General features: G+C 37.5%; 1 protein-coding gene across 1 annotated transcript; it reads right to left on the bottom strand.

Moving 5' to 3' along the window:
* Window positions 1-1,640: 1,640 nt before the first annotated feature.
* On the bottom strand, window positions 1,641-19,270 carry LOC134667391 (growth factor receptor-bound protein 2). The gene is made up of 6 exons (XM_063524794.1): window positions 18,967-19,270; window positions 18,785-18,882; window positions 17,794-17,913; window positions 10,659-10,824; window positions 3,412-3,522; window positions 1,641-1,796 (listed from the first exon to the last, which is right to left on the bottom strand). The coding sequence occupies exons 1-6, from the start codon at window positions 19,042-19,044 to the stop codon at window positions 1,734-1,736; spliced, it is 636 nt and encodes a 211-aa protein (XP_063380864.1). The 5' UTR covers window positions 19,045-19,270; the 3' UTR covers window positions 1,641-1,733.
* Window positions 19,271-24,128: the final 4,858 nt, after the last annotated feature.

The following is a 24,128-nucleotide window of genomic DNA, read 5'->3' as shown; positions in this document are numbered from 1 at the left end:
AATTTCAATTAAATTTACATTGTAAATGTTAAGTAGTTTGAAATGTATTTATCGAGTTTTTGAAAATCTGATTAACCTAGGCATCTAGCATGTTCCCGATAAATGAAATGTAATTCGTGTGAATTTACAGATTACATTTTGAACTTTTACACCGTATTGACCGCATACAAGCATCGGTTGATAAGTCATTCGCTATTTATTCATATTTTAGGCTCACTGCCGAGGCCATGTTTTACTGGTTTGTAAAAGAATACACCAGACAGAATCTAGTCGTCATAATCGGTAGATATTGTCAAAATTTTGCTCGCGACTTGACTGATGGATCCTTCTACTTATATTGTCAAACTTATTCACTAACTTTGACTACATGTAAAGTCGAACAATGTATTTTGCGCGCTTAGATTGAACAATGTCATGTAATCGTACAAAATCTTGTTTGACTTTGCCTGTCTCTTAGTTACATTTTACAATAGCTAGGCGACATAAGGAGCATTCCACGGGCTGTCCCGTACAAACGCATTTTATTTCCTGTGTTGCGACTTTTTTCTCGGCATTTAAAGCAGGCGATTATTTTTATGTGCATATTTTTGACCACTTGTCATAGATAAGGAAACTCTTAGACCTTTAAATCTTCAGAAACTTCGCGTTTGTACGGGGCAACGGTAGACAATTTCATGGAATGCTCCATAATTGTTTGTTGGTGTAAGAATAATCCGTCTATTTAGCATTTAGATGTTTGTTAGAGTTAGACGGACGGTCTTATCAATATAATGAGAGTGGACCGGACAAAATGGTCATATTTTATATGCCCACTGGTCGATAGGTTAACTATCGCCCGGGAAGATACGTAATAAACGATAGAGTACAATCCGCGCGCGAGCTATCCAGGCATATCCCTCGCGTGGACCGTAGAGGTGCGTTCGGTTACCGTTAAGCCCCCCCCCCCCCCCACATCTAGCGTCTTTCGAGCGTCGGCGTCTGGTCAGCGCTATGGAAAATGACGTCACTGCGCAGTTGGGTCGACGTTGCGTCGAGCAGCGGCCATAGAGTTGTAGACGCCGACGCTCGAAAGACGCTATAGATGTGGGGGGGGGGGGGGGGGCTTAAATGCGTTACGAGTTATATATTAGTAACAAAACTTCCGTGTACTTTAGTAACAAAACGTATTAAATATCTCAATCCGGGTCACTCACGTATTTTAAGTCGACTATTGCTCGTCAAGTTTCGCTTCATAAAGAGGAGCATCTTCACGAGCAATCGTCGACTTAAACTACGCGAGTGACCCGGTTTGATCGTGTCGCAATTTGTCAGTTTACAACTATGCAAGGATTACCTAGGCAAGTAGTTGGTAATTCCTATCCTTGTATAGTTACTAGGCTTGTACTAGATTTTCACTTATGAGATGAAAACTCTGATGGCCATATTTCCATGAATTTTATACTATACGGAGAAATTGATTGTGGCACGGTAAGAACGTATTAGTAGTCGGCCAATAAAATATTGCCATATAAATGATGAGTACAGTCGCCATCAGATATATAGGAGCGCCCAAGGTGCTCATAAATATCTGAACACGCCCCTATTGTCAAGGCGCTAGAGCGCGTGTTCAGATATTGTGAACACCTTGGCCGCTCCGATATATATGATGGCGACTGTACCTAACGGTAAGCGAACGCATGGTAGAAATTGTATTACCGGTGGTGGTGTCACGGTATGGGCGGGCCGGGGGTGCACTATGAGTGGTAGGCGGTCACGTACGAAGCTGGGAACAGGCCGCGGCGGTGCGCGATCTCACCCTGCAACACGAGGATAACGTTAAATAAATTTAGTTAAACGTGGTATACCTTGCCGGCGTCTATATTTCCGTGCTCTTATAACCCGGCATCCTTCAAAACAAGAGTGAACAGGCACCTTCTGAGCGAGCTCCATCGTAGGCCACGTCTACGCCTCGGCTAGTCTGTGGCCATGAGTAAGCCCATTCATAATAATAATAAAAAAAAAGTTATGTGACGCAGTGGGTATGGCGGAATGAGCAATCGAAAACACCATAAGGAAATCAATATACATGCTGCAAAACCAATTTTATAAGTAGACAAAGGAGCCGAATTTAAATAAAAAAAATTTTTTTTTTTTGAAGAGCTGATATTCTTCAAACTTCTGGATCGATTTCTATCAAACATACCCAAGAACCACCGCAAGAAAACTCGATTCAATCCTCACTTCGAAATCACGTAAAAAAACCCGCATCGAAATATGCACATCACATTCCTTGAGACATACGATGCCACAGACAGACACACACATTGGCGCCAAACATATAACACCCCTCTTTTGCGTCGGGTGTTAAAAAAGTACGTGCGAAGGGTAGAGCTCCCATACAAATTTAGATTTTCGCGTCTTTTCTAGTGATAAATTTAGTGTTCCAAAAGACTCGAGCCTTTTAGCTCTTTTTGTAGGGCTCGCCTCAGCTCTTGACGCCTAAAAGGCTAAAAGCCTCATCATCATTATTCTTAAGAGCCTAGCTCTTACAAGCTAACAAGAGTCGGTGGAGTAATCGCCATTCCGTTCTTCTCTCTGCCACTGTTTTGAGCTCCTGATACATCACTACGTTAATTATCTCTTTGGCCTGGTCAATATATGCACGTCTCGGTCTTCCTCTGCCTCTCTGTTTTTCTATTCTGCCTTCAATTATAGACAACAAAAAAAAAAGCCTATTTTACTAATTAAATAGAAATAGGCTTTAGGCACACCCCGGACACTGGCGATCAAATGTATGAAACAAACGCGTTCCTACGCACACAGAGAAGCTCGTGTAGGTGAACGCGTACCATGCTTGTGTGAGTGAGATAAGACGTGCGAGGGTTCTCGCCAGTTTGTTGTCAAGTTCGATGACCTCAGTGACTCAAAACTCATTGCGCGAATTAGGAAGAAATAAGAATCGTATTATGTTGTAAGGTGGGTATCTAAGCTCAATTTATACAATAGTTTCCTATTTTGAATCAGTATAAACAAAGTAACGAAAATTTCGTAAGGAAAATCAGGCCACCAACATATTACGTAAGTTGTAAACATGATTTTTTGTTCATATAGATATTGTAGTGGTTTCAGTGTGATCTGATAGGTTTTGTAAATATTTGTTGAATATTTGAATATTTTACGTGGTCTCCGCTCTGCGCACCGCGTCGTCGCGTCCGAGCCAGCCGGTAACTGTGAGGTAACCGAGAGCGGGTGGGCGGCACTTTCAACGGGAGGCAGGGAGTGTCCATACTGTACGTTAGTACTCTTTATTATACTGTGCTTTAGGCGTCAAGAGATGAGGCGAACCCTAAAAAAAGAACTAAATGGCTCGAGTCTTTTGGATAACTAGATAAATTGGTCATTGGCTGACAAGTGTGAACATTGTGGACATACCTGCCACCAGTGCTGGTCGGAGCGGTCCGTGACGGTGATGACGTCACCGCGTCGGAACTCCAGCTCGCCGGCTTCCTGCGGGGTGAAGTCGTATAGCGCTTGCACCAACGTCTGTAACAGCAAATTTACGGGCAATTCAATTTTGAGATAAAATGCTTAATTCATCTTAATTTTTTTGCGTTTAGCCGTTTGCAAGTTGCCCGAGACCAGGCGTGGCTCACTCCGCGATTTCGTCGCTTTGGAACAGGTAGCTACAAGTACATCCGTTCCACACCAATTTTGGTGGCTAGCCATAAGCCGCGCGTGGCGCTGTCGCCAACTAGCGGCCATATCTGTCCTGATCGTAACAGACGCGTTTTGTTAGAGTAGAGAGTCCTCATTACCTAGTACTATTATTTATTCTGTGCCGAGACCTGACACATGATCAACGGTTTGTCGTCCAGTAGGTATTTAGAAAAGAGGAACCATTGGAAGGTTGGTTAACTCAGTCTAATTTTTAATTTTCTTTTACTTATGTAATAGACGAAAATATTTCACCCGTGATGTGGCCATCCATGGTATTTATTTGACATATCAAATTTGCATTTATCTTGGCAAATTTTTGATCTATGGTCGGTTCATAATATTACTAAGTCTTAGCCTATATAATTCTCGTGTTTTGTATTTAAGTAATTTAAGTTTAATTTTGAGTACAGCATAGATTTATAGAACTTCCAACCCAGAGTTGAAATATGAACCTTGGAATTGAGCTTTTGTCAAATGAATGAGTCAGCAAGTTAACTGTTTGAAACTAGTTCGAAAGTTTCGAGAATACCTAGAGTAAAAAAAGGCTTCAATATTTACCTAAAAAGTTTCATTACTTTAAAAAGTCTTAAAGATAGGAATATATTCAAATGTTTTTCGAGCTAAAATGTGAATGTAATTAACCTAGATAATGGCATGGTGTAAAATGGCAATTATACACGCGTCGTGCACACGCAGCGTGTACGGGATTTGAATTAACTGAATTATTAAATTATGTCAAGTGGTTTAAACCAATAAAGGACTACTCGCGGTGTAGCAATCGCACCGTAAGAGGACACACACACGTTAAAAGATGTCATTTACTTTTACATATTAATATTGAGTTCCTTGTAAGAAGTAATTTGTGTTCTTTTGTGCAAAATGGCGTTGATTTAAATATATTTGTGGGATTATGCAATCCCACAAATGTTTGTGTAAACGTGTTAACCCTCCCAAGTGATAATTTATCTCATCATTACAGTTATTGTTAGTAATGTTAGTATACAGTTTGAGTGGATAAGATCACGTTGTTTACAGCTATATACGAACGATGATATTTAAACACACGAACTCATACTTTTAGTTAGGTAGTAGGGAGTTATGAATATGCGCGTGTCGTAATTTCATCAGCTTTCTTACTCATATAGGTAATGTTGTCACCAATAATGATTAGACTAAAGATAAAAGTCCGTTGACCTACCATTTATGCAGTGACCATCACCAGTTCACCTTGTGACGTTTTTACACTTTGCAAATCCAAGTGAGAAAATTATGTTGAAGCTTAACAAAATGAGTGCGACCTAAAATACGATAAGAAAGAATGATTACGATATTATCCTCCCACATGAATTATACAAGATATAATATAAGATTTCCTTTTGACAAAAAAATCTATTTATTTTCCGAATGTCTGCAATCAATTGCGAAAATTATCAACAATATGCGGATGCGGCAGCTCATTTTCGCCCACTTGTAGCAAGTGTATCTGTAATTCAGTATATTATGCGACCGAACCTTTATTAACTCATTATGTACTTAATAAGCAGAACCGTATCATAGTAAATTAGCCAAAAACACTTTCTCAGGTACTTTCATGAATTATTAATATAAGACGGCCTACATTTTTATTTAAATTCGTAAAACATTCTCGCGTATCCAACGTATCGGCATTCCAATTAATTTTCGCTCGTGAATCAAGTTCAGCATGTGTTATGTCTTGAATATTATCGGTAGCGCTCGTTCGCCTTAGGGGTAAATTATAACAAGGCATGTTCTTATGTTGTAACAGGAAATGTTTGGAAACTTTCTTCGTAATAAGACTTTCATCCGATATTAATCCATAATAACCCTAGACACATAAAGTTGGAAAACTTTAATCATTTTTGTTGCAATTGTATGGCAATCATTTTTAGCGTGTAAGAATAATTTAGTACCCAAGTATCGTTGTATAGTATAGGACAAAATTTCGATTTTCCTTGTTAATGTAAATAAATATTATAGGACATTTTTACAAAAATTGACTAAGTCCCACGGTAAGATCAAATCAAAATTCTGGTAATATCCAAGTGAAACAATGTCCTACTCTCAATAACCTCAATAAGTCCAACTGTTATAGTACCCTACTGCCAAAATGTAGGGACACTGAACATACGCCCCAAAGGAGACCAAGGGGTCCAAGTTATCCCGCCATCGTCGACAAGGTCTGCTATCTTCATTTTGAGTTGTGGGTCTCTCACTCTCTAGCTACCGTTCCCAACACATCATGAGTCGTGTATACCAACCTATTTCTATGCTGTTCATTACGAAAAGTTTTATAATAAATCTAACGTACTTTTGGATTAGTCATCGAATAGATTATTTTAAACTGTTACTGTAGGTATATTTTTAACCTAGTCAGTGACTAATTGTAATGAATTTAAACTGGGTAACATTCATTCCTCGTCCCTGCTAAACCAACATATCTAAAGCCATTACTCATAAACGTCTGTCAAGGAGTAAGTTGGTAAATCGATGATCAAATAACCAAAACGCTCTTTTTAGTGTACCTACTAATGAACAAGTTCCGTAAACTCTAATACGTCGTATTTATACAGTTATCGTTAGAATCTTGATTTCTTTAACCCTTAAATCGACAGAAAACACAGGTCGTTAGTTTGTCAAACCTCCTTGGCGCTCAATAGCATCAATGATTCTGGCAGGCGTGGCTCACTCCGCGATTTCGTCGCTTCGCAACAGGTAGCTAAAAGTACATCCATTCCACACCCATTTTGGTGACTAGCCATAAGCCGCACGTGGCGCTGTCGCCACCTAGCGGCCATATCTGTCCTGATCGTAACAGACGCGTTTTGTTAGAGAGTGAGTCTTCTGTACCAAGTACTATTATTTATTCTGTGATTCTGGTTAAGACAAGACAACTTCTTGCTGACAAGAGGCAAAGACGACGACAAGGTGTCTCAGTACCGGTTTCCGCAAACTTCTCTTGTCAGACCTGTGGTAGATCATGTCGATCTCGCATCGGTCTATTTAGCCACCAAAAACGGTGTTACACCATAAATCGTCTGATATAGACGAAAAGGCCTATGATGATGATGGTTAAGAAAAAAATAAATAATGAGGCTCAACGGTTATGTCCAGTATTTTGAACGTTGCCGGAGTTACATATGTTTCTGTGCTTACAACATGGGCATTAATGTCAAAACATTAGTTTTTGATTAGACTAAGTATGCAAACATTCCCCGTAAAATAAATAAATAAGAAAAACGGAGGCCCATGTGTTCTCGTGTCGGACTGCTATTTGCAACCAGAGATTATAGAATAGCATCATAAAACTGGAACAATATTCCCGTTGCCTACTATCCTCACCGAGCGTCACGCCTCTAGCAAAACATATACCGTCAACCGGGGTGAATACGAATAAAACCCGAGAATGACACTTACCTAACCCACACATATTGTATCATATAGTGCAAAATCTACTATTAAATATTTTCACTCGCTTGATACAATAACAAATTACCTGGTTAATGGCATTCCCTATTTACCCCACCATCCCTATTCATCCTGTTGACGGTATTGACTTGACATATATAAAGCAGGCCACTGACGAGCCTTCCAAATGGATGCCGTTACAATGGATTCATCCAAATGGACGACATCCTAATATAATATTTTAAACTTTCGCGTTTTGAATACATATTAACTCACATTATAGACGGGTCTAACGCGAATTATATTCAATTGTCTGTTTGTCGGTAAATCAAGGTAATTGAATATAATTCGCGTTAGACCCGTCTATACTCGTCTACTTACTATAATGTCGACATCCTAATATTAAACATTGTACGTTTTTGACATTCACGGACCGATTTTGGATTGCAGCCACGCTATTTGAACTGTTGGAAGGCTCGTCTCGTCAGTAGCCACCTGCGTTATAATTATTTTTTAAACCACGACGGTGTCGACGGTGGCAACGGCCTACGGCCATCTTTCTGGCATGCAGAGAAGTAAATGCAATTCTCTAGAACACTTTTTTCCCATACCCATCAGTTTGTTGTTATGTTTTCAATTTCTTTTGAGCACGCGCGTAGGGCCTACTCTGCCTAATGGTAAATTCAACCATATATTTGAAGATTCCGGGTTACGAGAACCGAAATCTCCACAGTAATTAGGCCGAGAGGTGACCAAGACCAACAATTTTTGGAGATCAAGTGTGGTTGAAGCAGTACGCACGATGGCTACGGGAATGAGTCCTGACCGGGTTATTTTCGTTACTTTATCAGGGTCAACGCCGCACTATTTACTCTGACATCGGCGCGCCTTTAACATGGACAAACTGATATTGATTGAAACGACTTTCTGGAACTAGTTTGTAGAATAACGTCGGTTGGGGACCGATTCCGAAGTGTCACGACGCTGTAAATATTTTTTTTATAACTAATCGATCTTCCTCACGGAAGAAAGAATGAGCGCGCGTTTATTTTTTGTAAAAATACACAAATCATTGACAAATTGTCATTTATGCTCTATCCCTTTTACACTTGCATTGCTTTTCCAAGAGTGAATGCGATAGGATAAAATATTCGACTATGAATTTGACACATGCGATAGGGATGTGCATGATTCGGTGTGATATCGATAAACGCTTATTAATGATCAATGTACACGTAAACTATTCAGTTTTTTTATACATATGTATTACTATATTTTCGACGATTAGGTACCTAGGTACTTACTTTTTAATAATAAAATCTCGTATTGAAAGTAATCACGCCACCAACCACGCATATAACTGTAAGCGAGTAGGTATATAATAAAAACTGTTACTCTTTAGCACACCCCACAACAATATTGCTTTGTAATGGCGCGAAATAATAACCTGCTAGCCAATTAGTGCTAACCCGTTGTATACTTATAGTTTTTTTTATTAAATCAAATTTCTTATCCTCCCACCGCGATGCGTGTGTGCGTGCGTGAAAAATACGCAAGTTGCAAATATTCTCACTAGATGCGTGCGTAAAAATACGCAAGTAAGTGTAAGTGTAGTTAATAAGTGTTCATAATACTTATTACTAGCACGTTATTATGGTAAGGCATAACAAAGCAATAATCTTGTGTCATCCATCAATATGAATTTCCGATATAAGCTCTTATGCAAAATTATTAAAAAACTCTAATTAAAAACAATGCACTTAAACGGTTATCACAAATCACAATAATATAATGCGGATAGAAATGCCGCTCTGATGTATGAGCGAGATAGCACTATGCACGTTTTTACCGGAGCATTGGTGCGTACTCGCATCCAATTTGAAGAACGCTTTAAGATTTGTGCAAGAGTGTGGAGCGGGCTTTAGACTGGCCAGCAAATACCCGGCAGTAAAATTATGTAACAGCTTAAAACTGACACCTTACCTACTCGTATTTAATAGAGAAAATTGACAAATATGTATGGATACAATACTATAAGAAAAAGTTTAAATCAAATAATCCATTGAATAGGAATAAATAAGTAAGAACATATTTTGTTATATAAAATGTGCATAAGCGACGACTTTTTCGATATAATCATTCAGAGGCAAAACAAAAACAAATTATTAAGAACATTATTGTATGAACATAAACAAACCGAGCTGTGTATTTATACGAACATCGACATCGATAACTTTTTTGATATGGTCCTCGCACTTGGCCGAATAGCGCACCCGTACATGACTTTTACGCTAAGTAGATATCAACCTTATCTCATTTACATAAATTTGATTTTTGTACTAAACAATCCAAAAATCCTTGCGGAAACCGAAAATTCAAAAAATATTGAAATATTACTTGAAATAATACTTACCGATGATATGAAATGCCTCCATATCTAATTATTCGGCTATTATTTTTACACTCCAAAATGGAGCAGCACGGCATATTCGTAATTATTTATAATTGTTACTGGAATCGTTTTCACATCTGACATGTCAAAAGCGCCATACTGAACTGTCAATAGTCTGTGCTGAAAGTGAATGCAGCTAACCTTAATCTTGCCACACGTTATAGACGTACGTTTCACTTCTATTACTTCTTTGTTTTGTGATCTTCCTAGTACCCTACCTAGTATAGTTAGATTTTCATTATCATATCATATAAGTATATTAGCCCCAAAAGACCTGTCCGCCCTCGGAATACCCAACTGGCGTGAAGTGGCGCAGAATAGGGCAGAATGGCGCTCTCTTGTGTCAGAGGCCAAGATCCTCTTTGGGTCACTGAGCCAGTGATGTATGTATGTATGTATATCATATTAGTGCAGCCGTCCAGTACTGGACAAGGCTTCTTTCAAAGACCTCAACAACAAACAGGACAGAAGACATATTACATTTTTCACCGCCTAGTACCGATATATCAAGCTGTGCTTAGTTTGGGGTTAGATAGATATGAAAGAGTGTCCCAAATATTTATTGATTTGTTAAACTTCGATATACACGGTGTAACATGAGGAAACCGAATAATTCTGAGGTCAAAAGAAGGAAAAAATTTAATATGAGTTTAGGTCAATTACGCCAAAAAAAACATTTTTTTGTTTTGTTTTTAAATTTTTTGAGTGTGACTTGTCACTTAAAATTGATATTTTCTTTATTATTTTTTTATTTTATTCGAAAAATGTTTACATGACCTGACCTGACCATGACCGTTTTTGTAAATCTTACTTTTTGCAAAGTGTTACTTGTCACTTTTTGACATCTATCAATAAGGATATTTAGACTACGTCCCATAGCAGCAACATCGCCATCAAAAAGGCCTTTTACACTATGTAACAATAAAAACTTGTTTTTTTTTTTAAATTAATATTATCTCTGAAACTAGGCGAATTTCAAAAAAGTTTATAGGACAATTTTGTCTCTAAATATGATCAGGAATACGCTTCTAAAATTATTCGGTTTCCTCATGTTACACCGCGTATAGTATGATGATATTCTTACCTCTTCTGGCACGACATCTTTGAGCTTGACGTCCTGGAGGCGGCTGACGGACGCCGTGCGATGGTAGTCCACCAGTTCGTTGAGGGAGTTGAACTTCACCACCCAGAGGAAGAATTTGCTCGACGCGTCGCGCAGTACTTTGAAGTGTTGGACGCCGTCCGGACATCTGTTGAAAACAAACATGCTGTAGTGGAGGTGCAAAAAGTTAATGATATTAAGGCCGTAACACACTATCGCACCGCACCGCGACCTTGGTGCGGGGCGATAGTATGTTACCACTTTTAAAGTAGTGAGGGGTTCTAGGTTAGGGCCTATCCGACCAAACGCACTATTGCCTGCAGAATTAAAGAACACATTGTTGCGGTCAAGAACAAAGACGCTCGCAAGTCAGCTATTCGTCAGCAGTCGGGTCAAAATCACTGGATCGAGTTGCATAGTATAGGGTCTTGGGACTTGAGTCATTTCGACAGAACGCCACTATATACCAAGATTGGTAAGAGAAGCCGTTGAAATTCACAAATACAAAAATTTCAATCGTGAAGATGGGTTTAAACTGTCAAATGTGTGGAATCCTGTGATTTGTTTGTGCAAAAAACCAGTGATATCCAAATCAAACACGCATAGTGACAGTGCGAATGTAGTGTGCTCGGATAGACCACATCAAGTGTGAACGCGACCGGTGGTAACGTTGAAAGCGAACGCAGCCGACGCGCACGAACGCAGCCCACCCGCTATCTTCAGTTACCCATAGGTGAACAAGAAGACTTTAACTGCGTCGAAAACAATACAAAAGGTAATCACGGTCCATATCCCGATCGATATAAGTCTAGTGAAAGTTTGTAGTACCAAAGGAATAAACAGAACACTTGCAACCCATTAGATACATCATTTAAAATTTAAAACATGACCAATCTTCTTTAACGACTATCAGGAACCAAAGTTCATATTGTAACATGTATTTACATTTATTGTCTAGCTAGTATATGTACCCATGATGCCATAAGAGCACTCTTTCTACCAAGGTAATGGTAGTCATAAAATGTGGAATAGTTTGTCAAGCGTGTCACACGTTTAACCGATAAGTTAAATGTAACAGAGTAACCAATCATTACAGGAAAAATGGACGGATAAATATCAATTTAATTACATATGACACGAATGCGGTCAGCTCAAATGCGTCTAAGTAATTAAATCATTATCATAATATACTATTCTCCCTCCTCCATCAGCAATCTCAACAATAGTAAAAAAAAACAAAAACTGTATCCTGGCTGACAGGAAAGGATTTAACAATAAATCGACGCGATTACCAATTTCAGGAATTTGTTTATATTTAACTCGGTACTTTTTTTTCCTGAATAAATGAGACGAATTTCCTTCCCTCATACCTAAAAAAGTATAATTGCTACTGCAGCATTCCTTGAGATCGTCTACCGTTTGTCCCGTACAAACGCGAATTTTCTGAAGATTTGCAAGTAGGTATAAGAGTTTCCTCTTCTATGGCAAATGGTCAAAAATATGTACTTACAGAAAAATAATCGCCTGCTTTAAATGTCGAGAAAAAAAGGTCGCAACATAGAGAATAAAATGAGTTTGTACGGGGCAGCCCGTAGGATGCTCCTACTGCCGAGCAACTCATAATACGAGTTAGATGTTAAACCACAGACTTCGCTGAAAGCAGTTACACTATGACTATGACTGCTAATCAAAGTAAATAAGCTGTTATAAAAAATAAATCAAGTTCCTAGGACCATATCCAATGAAATGAGTCACGTTTGAAACCAGAGCTAATATCACACGTGCTTAATTCAGTGTGTTCAAACAAATTGATTTTTCCGTTGCAGTCAATTGAGATTTATGAGAGATGCGCAAAACAGTAATTTCACGTATTACTTAGATTTATGAAAAAGTTTCGTTATTAAATGTGGCTTTCCTTCTCTGTCTGTCCATTCTTCTTCGACCTAGCGTTTTCCCGGCCTAGCGCCAGGGTCCGCTTTCCTGCTCAGTCTTCTCCACTTTGCCCGGTCTTCGGCATCCTCGGGTGTGAGATTGTTCTCTCCCATGTCCGCTGTCACGACGTCAAGCCAGCGCTTCTTAGGCCTATCGCGTGATCTAGGGCCTTGGACTGTCCATTGACAAACATAAATAGAACGGACTAGTTAATAACATTCTTACCGTTGCATCTCAATACATACTAGAGAATATTATGTATGTTCGGAAAAACATCCACGAATTCAAGGTTAACAGTGATATCCATAACTATAACACTAGAAACAAACATAAACTTGCTGTGCCCGCCCACCGCCTCCGTAAGGTTAGTACGTCTTTCGTCGGGAACTGTACACGTTTTTATAACAAAGTCCCCACTGATGTAGTGGATTTACCACTTCATAAATTTAAGTCGCACATTAAGCACTCCTTGTTACGTAAGGCGTACTACACTGTAAATGATTTTATAAACGATAGAGATGCTTTTAAGCCGGTAGCTTGATTTCATTAGTATAATAAGAATTAAATAAATATTGTTTTTTTTTACATTGTCAATTAAATATGCTAGTGTTGACACAGTAGAATTGACACATGAGACAATGATGTTCTCGCTTGATTATATTGTTTAATTTAATTTTAGTTTTGGACACTTGGAGACCTTATACATCTCTATGTACATATTTATTTATTTGATTTTTATTTTTGATTGTACATACTTACCTATATTTTTAATGTTTCTGACACTTAGAGACCTTTACATCTCTAAGTCAACTTAGGCTAGTAATTATGTGAAGCTATATTACTGTCTTTTTATGTAACATATGAGCACAAAATGCCGTGTCTTACAGCTACATGTTATTACTATTTTAATATTAATATAGGCCGGTAGCTTGAACATGTCATGCTCGCTTAAAAGTCTTTGCTTACGGTGGCGTTGTTGATCGGGTCGCCACTTTCCCGAATGAAGGTTGAGGGAGGCGATGGCTGAGATACGCGTCATACTCGTGAACGGGTGCTGTTTGTGGAGACTGGTCTGTTAAGCTAACACGAGCTTATTATACTTAGTAACTTTTATTAATTAATTACAGTGAGACGCCTCATTCTGTTCTCGTATGTTTCTTTTCTTTTAATGAATGTATTAATTATACAGGATATTGACTCTTGGAGACCTTATACATCTCTAAGGATAACTTGATAAACTATATAATCTTATAGTTCTGACACCTAGAGACATTTACACCTCTAAATATTATAGATTTTTTTTGTGTGTGTTTTTTTATCTGTATTTTGTATGTAATTCGACATTAAGAGACCATATACATCTCTTAGTAATTGTAATACGTTAGATTGAATTGTTAGTTTTATTTTATAAAATTGTTGATGTTATTATTTTTGCTTTTATGTAAATTCAATGTTGACGTGTAAAAGTGCCCTTGTGGCCTATTTGCTGAATAAATGTTGATGTTTTGATGTTTTGATGTAATACATAGGTAAGTACATATTGTACAAAATATATGTATTTGTATACGATTGTCGTCATGTCTCGTTGTGGACTCGCCTCGCTTTCAACTCGCTTGCAAATGGCCAGTGTGACAGGGCCCTAAAACGTTGTTGTAATGGATTTCAGCAACCTCAAGAAAACATAGAGGCGACACAGTAATGCCTAGACGCGGATTTGCAGTTCCCACCTTTGATTCATTCTATTACGGCCTTGGAGAGCGGAGAATAAGTTTGCTCTAAATCGTCCGTCTTTAATGTATCATGGCTATCATTGTTAATTGTTTAGCTACGTGCGTTATAAGTCATTTTCTTATTATTTGATGATTTCGGAGCTTTGATCTGGAAACTATTACTATCTTACGGACTTACGCGTATGCACTTTTTGGGTGTAAGTACTGCAAGTACATTCCACTTGAGTTACTCGTATACAACTATACATTATTAATATGGGACGCAACTATACTAATACTTATCCGTTAATATGGTAGTAATCAAACATCATAGCTCCGATCAATTAACGCCAGAATTACTCGTCAAAGTGCTAATGAGCTGCAAACACGATCAATAAGTCAATGACTAATTCTGACATAGGCCCTATCTATATTAGGAATGTGTAGTAAACGAGTTTGGTACGATCTCCTTACTTAGGCTGACTCACGATTTTCGACGGACTGGTTTAAGTGAAACGACGGAAAAAGATAAGAAATTTGATTGAGAATGTCGGGAAAAGCGGCATAGGATTTAATGAAAAGTAGGCCGGCCGTGGACATTAAATATCAAGTAGATATTATACCTATAGCACAAATAATTACAAAGGAAGCTTGTATATCTCTCTTAGAATTCGATATCAATTTCTGTATCAAAACGATAATGTAGGTAAGGTAATAAATATTTATAAGCATTTCTAAAGCTTAGATATTATTTAACCATACGAACAAAGATGATACGAGCGAGTTAAAAGGTTGGCGCAGCAAAAAGAAGAGTGGCGATTACTCCACCGACAAGAGCATAGCTCTTAAATACTGATGATGATGATGACGAACAAAGAATAATGTTCTTCAAGTTTTTTTTCTTAATTCCCTACGCTCTGCGGCGGCTAAGTTAAAATGATATTACATATAAGTATAAACCTTATTAATTATACGATTTTTATAAAATAACTTTTACGGTTACGCGTAAAGTTAATCTAGATGCGTACTTTCTCAAGTTTCTCAATATATCGAAGACAAAATATTACAAAAATAGCGATAGAACCATTCGAGCAATAATTCATGACTAATACAGAGGCCGAGCGAGAGATAACGAAAAATAAAATATAAAGCTGCCGCAGCAGCAACTCTATTGCTTAACATCCAAAGTATGACTCACTCGAACAGCGTGCTTTTTTTCTGTGCCAAGTCAAACAGAGGCAGAAAATGTTTACCGTGTTTTTCGTGTTTGATTCGGCGTCCAATAGCCTAGAATAGATAGTAATAAAAATTACTTCATCACCTATACCTAAATATTAGCTGTATTAGAAAAAGCACAGTCTTTAAAAAAAGGAGTGTAGGAAGGTATTATCAATTTATCAGCAGGTAAATCGAAGTAAATTAGCTATAAGACAGACCAGGAACTGCTTAACTATCTAAAAATAGAAACGACGGTTGAAACAAGGATTTAAAAAAGTTCAAATTACAATGAGAATTCCCGGTCGGGTTTTGTCCTTTATCAAGAGGCTAAAGTCACGTTGTATAACAAGTCGGTGTGGCAAAAAAGCACGTGGCCTGCCTGATGGTAAACAATTAATTATCTTAGCCTATGGACGCCTGCAACTCCAAACATGTCACATTTTACGAGTTGTCGGCCTTTATCTCCTGCTATGATATTTATAAATACTATGGTGCCTTAGCCTTATGTTTTCCTATGGTAAAAAAATTGGATTTCCGGCAAGCGTATTCATTCACAAAATTCTCGTTGTCTTGTTTTGTGTGGGCCTACCGCGAACGTCGAAAATCTAAATAGTAAGTTATTGCTCGAATACTCGAGAACGATATAATTAGAGGAACATATAAACAATTCATGATTTTCGATGTTCACGATTAGCCCTCAGCCCTGCACTCACGTTGTGGGCCGCGAATGGGATACCGTGGCCATGCACTATTGACCATGTCGTGGCGCATATTCCAGAGGTAAAGAATCTAGTGTTTGACAGCTTTATTCAAATAGTTAACACATCGTTTGTCACCTCTATTGCTAGGAAAGTAAGTCACTATTACAAACACTGCCCAGCATTAGGACATTTACGTTACGTCAGGGGAATAACGCTCTTTATCAATGAGGACAACATGGGGAGTACGAGCTAACTAATGTTTGACACTGGGAATTATACAAGGAAACCATTTAGTACGTAGCACAATTCGTGATAAGGAATTTACTGTTGTAATGTACTCGTGTAAAAACCAACACTTGATTGGCCATTAGTAAATCTTTTTGACAATATTTACATAGAGACAAACACAAATAATTATTATTAGTGTGCGACTGAAGATTCAGTTTTGGATTCGACAGGTTTCGGCATAAAGATCATGCTTCGGTCGAAGGTTTGGTTTAGGCCAACTTTTCGGGCGCGCCAAGACTGTATTTTCGGTAGTGAGCGACAGAAATTTCGGTTGCGGTAGGTTTCGGCATAAAAATCATGTTTTAGCCGAAGGTTCGCTTTCGACCGAAACTAGACAAAACCAAACCATCGGATTCGGAAAAAATCTGGTCTGGTGGAAAAAGTTTGGTCAGAAATTACAAATAATTAGCTATATTTAAATTGTTATTCGTAAATCATAATATGTTGTGTACCTGTAGTGAATCATCTTATGATACTTAAATAAACACTCATCAGCAAATTAGTAATCAAAATGAGTATTTTGGTAAAGCCCATATTATTATTATGCTCTGTCATTATTCAATAACTTGTTTAAAGGTCCTTAATAGAATCTTTCTTGATAAGGTTGACATAAAATTTTATGGATGTCAACATGATTCATTCATTGAACTATGAACAGTTTCTGTTATCAATTAATACATTGTTCCTTAAAATGATAGTAAAATAAAATATTATGTACCTAAAAGGTTGAAAGCTGGAAATTCCCTAAGGTCAGTGAACTTATTTTTTTACCCAAATGACTATATTCAGGAAAGAAGATATTGCTTCTAGTCAAATAATCAAGTAAAGCCTGCAATTAGGGCTACCATTACCTAAGCTGAAATAAAATTAAGGTTTTTCCCCAGAAAAATGGTTTAAAGCTTTACAAAAGCCTGGCTTGACCGAATGCTCGGAGACTGTCCAAAATAGGACAAATCCGGGGATCCCAGGAAGGGACCGATGGCAGCTATATCTAATTTAATCATAGAAAAAAGTGACACAGATGAAGGCATAAACAGTTGCTATGAGAACAATTTGATTGAGGGGCATTTTCACTTTAAAACATACTTTGTGGCACTGCAAGACAGAAACTGAGCGAAACGGCTTTTGAGTGAGGCGGTCCTTTGGATTTTAGAGGTGTTCGTATTAGCGTGGGTACGGATTATCAAGGCCCTGCTGTAAATGGTACCATTTTTTCTGAGAGCCCCCTGAATCCCCTAATACACAAACATATCAACAATAAGAACTTACTTGACAGATAAGGAGAAGTCTCCGGGGCTTGATTCACTGATCCTTATAAGAAATCCACCCTCTGGCTTATTTGCTAATAGTCTCTCAGCATCTGCTCTTGTGATCCTTCCATAATACCAACTGGAAATAAATAAACTGATGTAGATAATACTGTTTTTACATTTCTGTTACCTTTCTACTCCTTCCCATATCTATGTATAGTTAAAAACAAACATTGAGATAAAATTGATTCGGATATGTTTAAACTTACAAAGATAGTTATAATTTTTGGCTAAAGCTTGTTCGCAATTTAAATTGGCTTGACTTAGTAGTAAAGTTGAAGCATCAAATTATGGATTTTCGTAAAATGTTTTTATCTGAATAATTTCAACTATACAAGCATTTCCAGAAATTTCTATGTAGATGAGGAAAATTACTTCTATTATCAGAGTATGAAAATATTGACTATAAGACCAATAATATACTGTTATATTGGCTCACATGAATACAATTTTAAGGAAAATAGTTGATAATTTTAGATAAGTGAGAACCAATAATATAAATGGTTGGTTGGTTGTTGGTTTTCCACATATGTAATTTAAAAAAAAGTTAATCATGGCTGATAGCCACCCTCAAAACAAAACACCAAACACATCAATTTTGATTTCTCTGAATGAAACATTTAATATACAATGGAATGGAAGGCCTTTGTTTAGGTATCTGGGCGTCTAGAAGTTAAATAGTGTTTGTTTATTCATAAATAAATGATTTAACCACTTCAGTTGACATCATCATACTAGTATAAAAAGTTTAATGTTCTAATAATCAGCATCTACTTTTGATCACATAACAAATACAAAGTAATGTACTTATGCAGCAATGTTTCTAGAAACTAAATCAAGCCTACAGTTAGGTAGTTGGCTGAGAAACTGTATGGGAATTTTGTAACAATACAAAAAGTGAAATTCATGTAAGTATATAAGTGGATGATCTTTACGAACTGTTTACGAACCTGTGGTTTTTCATTTGAATATAGTTGCTAGGTATTAATCCTTCTCGGCCGTCTAATTCTGCCCTGTACCAATTCATGTCTTCCTCCATATTTAGTATCTGAAAGAAGCAAGTTCTAGATAGAATCTGCGTCGGTACTTTACATAACAACTCGGAAACTAGGTTATCGTGTTCAAAACTTACTTTTAGGACCTGGTTTTTCCTAAAACTCAGTTCATCATCAGCGGTAGCAGTGAAATCGTGTTTTGCTATAGCCTCCATGATCAAATTAGGCACTTCACTGAAATGTCACCGATTACCAAAATAACTCACAAAGTATTATGCTATATTCACAGTACTTGGGGTCAAGGCAGTAGAGTAATCATAATGTATGAATTATATTATAAACTTATTTAAAATAATTTGTTACTGAACAAATACTTGGAACAAATTATTTATTCTTTCGTTCGATCTTCACCCACAGCCACACATCAAAAACTAATGTTACCACAGTGAAATAACCTTAAGCTCTCTATAGCAAGCCTAGCACGGAACCCAATATTACATTGTTAACCCTGTGCTACATTAAAGACATAACACACTACCGCACCGCATCAAGGCCCCGGTGCGGTAGTGTGCTAGGACTATTATACCTCGTCAAATAGATCTTGTCAGTAGAAAAAGGCGGCAAATTTGAAAAATGTTGGCGCGAAGGGATATCGTCTCATAGAAAATTTGAATTTCGCGCTGCTGATATTTGAATTTGAAAAAAGCTGTAACAGAGTAGCGCACTGCACCACGACCTGCGGCGCACGTATAGATAGTGTGTAAAGGCCCCAGTACACAATGGGCCATCGCCGGCCACTCCAAGGGACGCATTTATGCGTTAGAGGGAGCAAGTGGTATTGCTATCTCATTATACCGCAAGGCTGCGTCCTTTGGAGTGGCCGGCGATGGCCCATTGTGTACTGGGGCCTTAAGGTGGTAGCCGTACGTGCGTTAAGGGGTCATCCATTAATTACATAACACGTTTAGGGGGAGGGAGGGGGTCAAGAAAATGTGACATATTGTGACATGGGGGAGGGGGGAGCAAGGCCTGTTCACTTCCTAAGAAAGTTATGTCCCCAAATAATTGCGCATGTGTGCGCCTGAAGCAAAGAATATAATACTCACTAGGAGAAGAACGGTAGAGTCTGTGCGGAAAGAGAAGAGTCGTGGCAGAAACGGGAACTAACATTTTAAATTTTATATGGCAATCAAACCTTTGACACCTGTCTTGTAAAAAGTAAACAAACTTCTGTCAATGTATATTTTTAGTAACAAAAACCGCAAGTTTTATGTATAAAATATTTTCAAAACACGATAAAACCGTACATAAAACCACAAGGAAAATTATATTTAACATTGTTCGGTTTTGTCAGCGGGAAGAAAACGGCTAAAAGCCGACTATCGACTTACAATAAGTCACGGAACGTGTTTCCGCTATTCGCGGGTATTGATGTTGTATTTAATATTAAATAATTACCTATTTAATAAGCCCCCTAAGTAACTTGTCTCCGGTACATAATCGGTAAGTATATTCATTCAAAATATATTAATTTTCATAAATATGCAGGTCATTCATGATCTTTAAAATAACTGACAAATAGTCTTGATACTTGCCATTTTATGCATATTTATATGTAATTTCTTTTTCAGGATTGTGTAAAAGTACCTACGGTATCTCGAATAAAAGACCGCTAAGTAGGTGATATACAAGAATTCGTAATCTACGTGCCGGATTCAAGCACATCCAGTTCAGATGAAGATAGTTCTATGAGTGTCCCTGGTTGTTCTGAAGCTAGCTCAAACATAAGTGACATTGAATATTTTAATTCAGACTTCGATTACAAAGAATGAAACTTTTTCTAATAAAATATTTCTTTATTTGTAAGTTCCTTTACTAGGTTCTGAATAAAACTTTTTCTAATAAAATATTTCTTTATTTGTAGGTTCTGTTAGTTACGAAATTATATTTCATATTTAGCAGTGACTTTTCGGCGAAGTAAAATATCGTGAGATGAGAGAACCGAACATATCCCAATAAGGCCTACCTACTTATACACTATTTTTATTCATATTCATATTTATTATTAATAATGTACACATACATTACAAGTCAAGTTTACAATGGGTGAAATATATCCCAGATAAAATTACAGTTCTATTAGAATAGAATAGAATAGAAAATCATTTATTTGAAACAACACATCTTAAAATTAATACAGACAAACATGTAACATAGGTTAATGTAATTGGTTGTTTCAAAGAGGATACCACTCAGCATGTGTTACACTCTATTGCCCAATTTCTACCCGATCTACCCGGTTTTAATAACTGTTGGACTAGTGCCTGCGCTAAATCAGTGGATTGAGTTGACGAGCCGACACCACCACCAGGCTCCGTTTAGTAAGCCGTGGTAAAAAACCGGAACAAAAGGGATTCAAGTATCATGACCTTTAGTGTCGTACTATAATCACGTGACCAGTGTTGTCAGCATAGCAAAAACCATAAAATAGCACTGGCGCGCCCTCAAATCCCACGACTCTTCTCTTTCCGCACTTTTCTAACTCCATACAAAAAAATGTCCCCAACCGTTTATACGTTTATACTACTGGCGCCCTCGATGTGTACCAATGGAACTAAAGTTGACAACCGGTTTAGCCTGGCGGGTATTGGTATTATAGGTATATAGTAATTATGTTGATAAACATATTTGTTATCTTCATATCACGAAATATATGAAAGATGCAAATATTACCCCTTGTTTGTGGTATTATCTATTGATTTAAATAAAAGGCATATTTATGTTTGTAACATTGTATTATGTTTTACATATAGAAATATACACTGAAAATTAAACCCTGACAACTTAATAAAAATACAGACATTAATAAAGCGCATTCACAAAGTTTTCGGTATTATACAAATAACATTAGGCATGCCTACCTATTACACTTTACACACAGATACACTACACTTTACACACGGCATTTTACACAGATTTCTAACTTGTATTCATACATTTCTTCACGGTTAATTAATACGCTTTCCAGATGCGTTATGACTCGGTTCCTTCTGAACCCACTAAAGCTGTATAAATTTCACTCTGGCTGCTTCAACAGCCATTGCTCCGCATTTAACACATTTTCTATGTGCATTGCTGTAATCTATGTAGGTACAGTCTTAAGTGGTTGTACCGCTACGTTGTATTTATTATTTAAAGATTTAATAAATAAAATGTTCGTTATGAACTTTAACCACAGCAGTTGGACAGAGTCATTGACATTGACAAATATATTTTTTTATTATAGTGGGTAGACGTGCAGTGTTCGAAAGAAAAGTGCTCAGAAAGATCTATGGTCCTGTAATAGAACATGATACCTATCGTCAACGCATGAACCACGAGTTGGATATACTCATAGAGCACGAGAACATCGTCAGGTTCTGTAAGTCACAGCGGCTGAGATGGGCGGGTCACCTTGAAAGGATGCCGGACAAGAGGGCACCAAAAGTCATGACAAGGTGGACGCCGCAACAAAAAAGACCGAAAGGCAGGCCTAAGAAGCGTTGGATAGATTGTGTAGAAGAAGATCTTAGAAAGATGGGAAAGTTTACCAACTGGAAGAAGGTCGCCAGGTACCGCGACAACTGGAGGAAGATTGTGGAGGAGGCCAAGACCCACAAAGGGTTGTAGCGCCAACGGAAGTAAGTAAGTAAGTGGGTAGACGTACCTACCCTCCATATATTTTATGAACATTGATAAAGACAGTTGGAAGCAAATATTCATTATAAAACTTAATCGCGTGTAATTAAGTTTTAAGCGTTTTAAGTCCCGTTTTATGATTAATTATGTATAAAATTCGTGATAATTTAAATCAAAGTTGGGAGCAATGTTGCTGTAGAAAAATGTTTTTATTTTTATTACTCGCAACTTTTTCTCGGAGGCTAACGCACACGTAGAAGCTTCAGGCGCACACATGCGCAATTATTTGGGGACATAACTTTCTTAGGAAGTGAACAGGCCTTGGCCTGAAGCTTCTATGTGTGCGTTGGCCTCCGAGAAAAAGTTGCGAGTAATAAAAATAAAAACATTTTTCTACAGCAACATTGCTCCCAACTCTGATTTAAATTATTACGAATTTTATACATAATTAATCATAAAACGGGACTTAAACGCTTAAAACTTAATTACACGCGATTAAGTTTTATAATGAATATTTACTTCCAACTGTCTTTATCAATGTTCATAAAATATATGGAGAGTAGGTACGTCTACCCACCATAATAAAAAAATATATTTGTCAATGACTCTGTCCAACTGCTGTGGTTAAAGTTCATAACGAACATTTTATTTATTAAATCTTTAAATAATAAATACAACGTAGCGGTACAACCACTTAAGACTGTAAGTCTGTACCTACATAGATTACAGCAATGCACATAGAAAATGTGCTAAATGCGGAGCAACGGCTGTTCAAGCAGCCAGAGTGAAATTTATACAGCTTTAGTGGGTTCAGAAGGAACCGAGTCATAACGCATCTGGAAAGCGTATTAATTAACCGTGAAGAAATGTATGAATACAAGTTAGAAATCTGTGTAAAATGCCGTGTGTAAAGTGTAGTGTATCTGTGTGTAAAGTGTAATAGGTAGGCATGCATGCCTAATGTTATTTGTATAATACTGAAAACTTTGTGAATGCGCTTTATTAATGTCTATTTTTATTAAGTTGTCAGGGTTTAATTTTCAGTGTATATTTCTATATGTAAAACATAATACAATGTTATAAACATATGCCTTTTCTTTAAATCAATAGATAATACCACAAACAAGGGGTAATATTTGCATCTTTAGCCCCCTCCAGACTCGTGCGCGAATCGCGGCGCGAAGCCGCGAACGCGTGTGTGGTGTCGATTTTCGCAGACAGCGAAATCGACTCCACACTCGCGTTCGCAGCTTCGCCCGCGATTCACGCGCATAGTCTGGAGGGGGCTTTTCATATATTTCGTGATATGAAGATAACAAATATGTTTATCAACATAATTACTATATACCTATAATACCAATACCCGCCAGGCTAAACCGGTTGTTAACTTTAGTTCCATTGGTACACATCGTGGGCGCCAGTAGTATAAACGTATAAACGGTTGGGGACATTTTTTTGTATGGAGTTACCGTTCTTCTCCTAGTGAGTATTATATTCTTTGGGGGGGAGACACAAACTTTGTGACGTCACTTTAACTTCATCAGTAACCGAAAATTTATTTAAATTATTTTATTCGCTGTACATTTAAATAACAAGTTTTTAAAACGATAATCGTTTAATT

The sequence above is a fragment of the Cydia fagiglandana genome, chromosome 9 (assembly GCF_963556715.1).
Source record: "Cydia fagiglandana chromosome 9, ilCydFagi1.1, whole genome shotgun sequence".
NCBI lineage: Eukaryota > Metazoa > Arthropoda > Insecta > Lepidoptera > Tortricidae > Cydia > Cydia fagiglandana.
Note: the sequence above shows the minus strand (reverse complement) of the source record. Positions and strands in the feature narration are given on the sequence as shown.